At 38.9% G+C, this 6,076-nt stretch overlaps 1 protein-coding gene across 1 annotated transcript; it reads left to right on the plus strand.

Annotated features, from left to right (window-relative positions):
* Positions 1 to 334: 334 nt before the first annotated feature.
* Positions 335 to 1,111, plus strand: LOC138340321 (uncharacterized). The gene is made up of 3 exons (XM_069292035.1): positions 335 to 502; positions 613 to 806; positions 865 to 1,111. Exons 1-3 carry the CDS (start codon positions 335 to 337, stop codon positions 1,109 to 1,111), a joined length of 609 nt encoding a protein of 202 aa, XP_069148136.1.
* Positions 1,112 to 6,076: the final 4,965 nt, after the last annotated feature.

The raw sequence follows: 6,076 nt of genomic DNA on the forward strand, positions 1-6,076 counted from the left end.
TTTATTATATATTACTTGTGTCAAAGTTGAGGTTTGTGTTGCAATGATATAAGTAGGGGTTCGCTCGAGGGCCAACAATGGTCTTTGAGTTCCAGTCCTGCCCAAGGTGTAGGCTCGGGTCGTGAAAAACTTTGTATCAGAGTACAGAGTTCAAAAGTCCTAGGGAGTCATGAAGCCATGTCTGTAGAGTCTTAGTCATCGGTGTGAAGCGTACCACATCTATGATTAAGAGACTGCGATACTTAGGAATGTTTTACTTTGTCTATCTTTATGTGAAGAAGTTATCTCAAAAAGTCTCCCTCTAATTCATGCTTACACGTATTTTAAGATCATTATGCCTCTAAGAAGTGCAGTCAGAGGTCATCCGCGAAGGAATGTTGAGGAACAAGAGGTTCCAAATGCACTGGAGGCACAACCTCAAGGACAGGTTATGAATGCTGAATTCCGGGAAGCTATCCAGATGCTAAGTAAGGTTGCTACCAACAAAGTTGGGCAGCAAATAGTAGCTCGACAGGAAGGTGCTTATACTTCGTGAATTCATGAGTTCCTTAGGATGAATCCCCTAGTTTCACTGGATCAAACATAACTGAAGATCTAGAGAACTTCGTATAGGAGTTGAAGAAGGTGTATGAGGTAATTCATGTGATCGATACTGAGAGGATTGAATTGGATGCATACCAACTGGAAGGTGTGGCCAAAACATGGTTGATCAATGGAAGGATGGTAGGGTTTAGGATGCACCACATCATAGTTGGGCTTGCTTCGAGGAAGCCTTCTTGTGGAGGTTCTTTCCTTGTGAACCGAAGGTAGCCAAGGTGAGGGCCTTATTCTCAAACAGGACTCCATGAGTGTTCATGAATATAGGTTGAAGTTCAACCAACTATCTGTCTATGCTTCGGAGATTGTGAAAGACATGAGGAGAAGGATGAATTTGTTTATTGCAGGTATGGCTCATGCTTCAAGCAAGGAAGGTGGGGCTGTCATGTTGATAGGTGACATATATATATATAGGCAGATGGTATATGTTCAACAAGTTGAAGAAGAGAAGATTAAGGATGGAGAAGAATACCGAAATAAGAAAGCGAAGACGTGGAATGAGTCTGGCCAATAGAAAGGTGCTTCGAGCCGACCACAATTCCAAAAATCAAAGGGGCATGCAACATCATCTGCTAGTTCACCTACACCCAAAAATCGAGGAGAGTATAGTGGTCACAATTCACAGTACTCCAATGCTACACCGGCCAAATCCCAAGGCAGTGTGGCACAAAGAGGTAATGGGAGTTCTTTGTGTGGTAGATGTGGTAGAATCCACCCTGACAAGTGTCGTGACGGTCAAACAGGTTGTTTCATGTGTGGTCAAGAGGGTCACTTCATGAGAAAATACCCTACTAATAAGCAAGGTGGTGAAAATTCGGGCAACATATCCCAATCTTCATTGTTTGGTCCACCAAATAGGGTTGCACCGAGAGGAGATACTTCTGGTACTGACGGAGAGGAAAGTCTCCTCTATGCAATCACTAGCTGCCAAGAGCAAGAGAACTCATCACGGGCATGATCGAATTCTTTATTTTTAATGTTTATGCTTTGGTAGACCCAGGAGCAAGTTTATCCTTTGTAACTCCTTATGTTGCAAATCTATTTTATACTCTCCATGAAAATCTTTGTGAACCTTTTCTGTGTTTTTACACATGTCGAGGAGTGTATTCTAGCGGAAAGAGTCTATCTTTATTGTTCTATTTCCATCAATCACAAGGGTACAATGACTAATTTAATAGAGTTAGACATGGTAGATTTTGATGTCACTCTAGGTATGGATTGGATCCATGCCTTTTATGCATCAATAGATTACAGAATTCGAGTTGTAAAGTTTCAGATTCCTAATTAGCCAGTTAAAAAATTGTCTAGTAGTTCAGCAATTCCTAAAGGTCACTTCACTTCCTACATTATGCGAGGAAGTTAGTTTTTAAGGGGTGTATCTATCACTTAGTCAGAGTTAATGACTCAAGTGTTGAGGTACCTTTACATCAGTCAATTCATCTGGTTAGTGAGTTTTTAGAAGTCTTTCATGATGATCTACCCGTAGTACCTCCTGATAGAGAGATATATTTCGGCATAAATGTCATCCAAAATACTCGTCCTATCTCTATTCCGCCATACAGAATGGCACTAGCAGAACTAAAAGAACAACTAAAAGATCTGTTAGATAAAGTCTTCATTCGACCAAGTGTCTCACTTTGCTGTGCTCCGGTCTTATTTATTAGGAAGAAGGATGTGTCTGTTAGGATGTGTATAGATTACTGTCAGCTGAATAAGGCAACCATCAAGAACAAATATCCGCTTCCAAGGATAGATAATCTCTTTGATCAACTTCAAGGTGCTTCTTGCTTTACTAAGATTGACCTAAGATCAGGCTATCATCAGTTGAGAGTTAGGGAATGTGATATTCCCAAGACAACTTTTAGAACAAGGTATGTGCATTATTAATTTCTGGTTATGTCCTTCGGTTTGACTAATACACCTGCAACATTCATGGATCTTATGAACCGAGTCTTCAAACCTTTTTTGGATCTGTTAGTCGTTGTTTTTATTGATGACATATTGATTTATTCAAGTAATGAAGAAGATCATGCTAGTAACCTAAGGGTTATTCTTCAGACTTTGAGAGATAAAGAGTTGTATGCCAAGTTCTCCAAGTGCGAGTTTTGGCTTAAGCCTATGGCGTTCCTAGGCCACATTGTTTCTGGTGAAGGTATTTATGTTGACACTCAGAATATAGAAGCAATTCAGATTTGTCCTAGACTCACATCTCTGACTAATATAAGGAGTTTCTTGGCTTGTCTTCATATTATAGGAGATGCGTTGAAGGATTCTCATCTATCTCTTCTCCTTTGACCAAGTTAACTAAGAAGACAGTCAAGTTTTAATGGTCTGGAGCATGTGAGAAAAGCTTTTAGAAGTTGAAAAAAGATTGACTACCGCTCCACTTTTGACCTTACCAGAGGTACCCAAGGCTTTGTGGTGTATTGCGATGGATCAATAGTTGGATTGGGCTCTGTGTTAATGCAGAATGGGAAGGTCATATCTTATGCTTCTTGACAGTTTAAAGTTCATGAGAAGAATTATCCAACTCATGACAGAGAATTGGCTGCACTAGTGTTTGCATTGAAGATATGGTGTCATTATTTATATGGTGTTCTTTTGGATATATTCACTGATCACAAGAGCATCCAGTATGTGTTAACTCTTAAAAAGAGCTCAACCTCTTATAGAGAAGGTGGTTGGAATTACTCAAGGATTATGACATAAGTATTCTTTACCACCCATGTGAGGCTAATATATTGTTGATGCCTTAAGAAGGTTGTCCGTGGGAAGCACTTCCCATGTTGAAGAAGAAAAGAGGGAGTTACAAAAAGATGTGCACAAACTTTCACGTCTGGGAGTCAGTCTTATAGATTCCATAGAAGGAGGCATAGCAGTGATGAATGGGGCTGAATCATCCTTGGTGTCAGATGTAAAAGAGAAGCAAGACCAAGACCCTATTCTGGTTGATTTGAAGGCAAATGTCCATAGCCAAAGAGTATGGGTTTTCAAACAAGGGGGGATGGTGTGCTGTAATACCAAGGTAAATTATATGTACCGAATGTGGATGGACTCAAGAGAGGATCTTGGAGGAGACTCATAGCTCCAGGTATTCCATTTATCCAGGTTCCACCAAAATGTACCGTCGTTTGATAGAGGTATATTGGTGGGAAGGCATGAAGAAAGATATTGCTGAATTTGTTTCCAAAATGTTCAAATTTTTAGGAAGTGAAGGTAAAGCACCAAAGATCAGAAGGTTTATCTCAGAATATAGAAATTCCAGAGTGGAAGTGGGAGATCATCAATATGGACCTCATCACAGGCTTGCCAAGATCGCGAAAGCAACATGATTCCATTTGGGTAATTGTCGATAGAATGAAAAAGTCAACCCATTTCTTGCTGGGTCAAGACTACCTTTTCACTGAAGGATTATGCTAAGTTGTATCTTCAGGAAGTGGTAAGACATTATGGAGTTCTGATCATTATTATTTTTGACAGGGGTGCACAATTTACTGCGCAATTCTGGAAATCGTTTTTAAAAGGTTTGGGTTTCAAGGCGAATTTGAGTACTGCCTTTCACCCTCAGACATATGGACAAGCAGAGCGCACTATGCAGACCATGGAAGATATGTTGTGAGCTTGTATGATCGACTTCACGGGAACTTAGGATGATGACCTACCCTCATAGAGTTTGCTTACAACAATAGTTATCATTCGAGCATCCAAATGGCTCCATATGAAGCTCTTTGTGAAAGAAGATGCAGAGCTCCTGTTGGCTGGTTCGAAGTTGGTGAAGCAGGGCTGATAGGACTGAATTTAGTTCACCAACCTATGGATAAGGTGAAAGTAATTCAGGAAAGGTTGAAGACAACATGAAGTCGCCAAAAATGCTACACAGATGTTAGAAGAAGTCCATTAGAGTTTAAGGTAGATGATTGAGTGTATCTTAAGGTGTCACCTATGAAAGGAGTTATAAGGTTTGGTAAGAAGGGTAAACTTAGTCCCCAGTATATAGAACTTTATAGAATCTCCAAAAGAGTGGGCAATGTGGCTTATGAGTTCGAGCTACCCCAAGAGTTAGAAGCGGTTCATTTGGTATTTCATATTTCTATGTTGAAGAAGTGTTTGGGTGGTCCTTCATTGACAGTACTGTAACAACCCTAAAATTGGATATTCTATGTTATATTCAATGTGTCTAGAATGCCAACAATTATACCGGATTCACACGGATTGATGCGCGTAGGACCAGACCTCTGAACCCTTGTGACATCCAAGCCAACTAACTTGGGGAGTTATTTGAGATAGGAAAGGTTGGATCCAGCAATGTAGGGCTCCCGAATATGTAGATTTACTCGGATGAGTCTTTACCGAACTTAACAAGGGAAAATCATAAGTCTGGAGGGTCTAGGAGTAAAATGGTCTTTTTCCAAGCTAAGGGTAGCATTGTAATTACCCTAAATATGTAAACAATTATTAAATTAATAAGGTGGAAAGATATTTTGGGTAGATAGGGCCGAAATTGCCCTTTAAGCAAAATCTTGCTCCACTCAGGTTCGAACCTAGTTGGGAGAAATGATTTAATTTGTTTTATTTAAATTGGTAAATTAATTTAATTAATTAATATTTAATATTTGAATTAAGAAAAAGCAAAATCAGATTTTAATTATTAATTATTAATTATTAATATTAATTATGATATTTCATTTGAGTAAGTCTTGCCTAAGAGTTCTAGTTGACTAAGTCTAAACTACTTTACCTCTTTGAACTCTCTTTCATGTTTAACTCTCTCTCAAGTAAATATCTCTCTCTTTCTTTTCACGTTCTCTCTGCCTAACCATAACACAGGAACTGAAAATCAGCCAAAAGTTCTTCACATTTGAAGAACTTTCACGTTAAAAACATATACAAAACGTTAACCAAAAACATAAGGCAAAAGAAATAGTTTTCCGTTGAGTTTTGTGTTGAGGTTTTGAGACTTGGACATGAGTTTGGAGAAGGTCGTTGTGCAGTAGGTTCAAGGGTTGAACGACGTGAAATAAGGTATGGGTTTTCATTCTCTTGGTCCCTTTCCAAAGAGACCCTTAAGTCTCAGATGAATCTACTCTGAAAACTAGGGTTGTTTCCCATTACATGTTCCCTGTCACTAGCTCCCAATGATCTTAGGTTGGTATGTATGCTACTAGATTAGGCATGTAATGTGATGTCTGTGATGAGTATGTTCATGAAACTGTGCTCGGAATCATATGACTGATAATTTATGTCTTCCGAAATTATGTGTGTGAAATATGTAAGCCGTGACATATACTGTTGGTTTGAAGTTCAAAAATGACATGTTTTATGGTTGTATTGACGTGCACAAACTTGTATAAAACATGTTCTTATGAGGTGTAATATGGCTGATTGGAGTGGAAAAACACTAACTATATGTAACTTCAAAACTACACCTAAAAACATACAATGATGCATGAATTACCCTAAGAACTAATGTATAAATGTT

Source organism: Solanum lycopersicum, chromosome 12, assembly GCF_036512215.1.
Source record: "Solanum lycopersicum chromosome 12, SLM_r2.1".
In the NCBI taxonomy this organism is placed as follows: Eukaryota; Viridiplantae; Streptophyta; class Magnoliopsida; order Solanales; family Solanaceae; genus Solanum; species Solanum lycopersicum.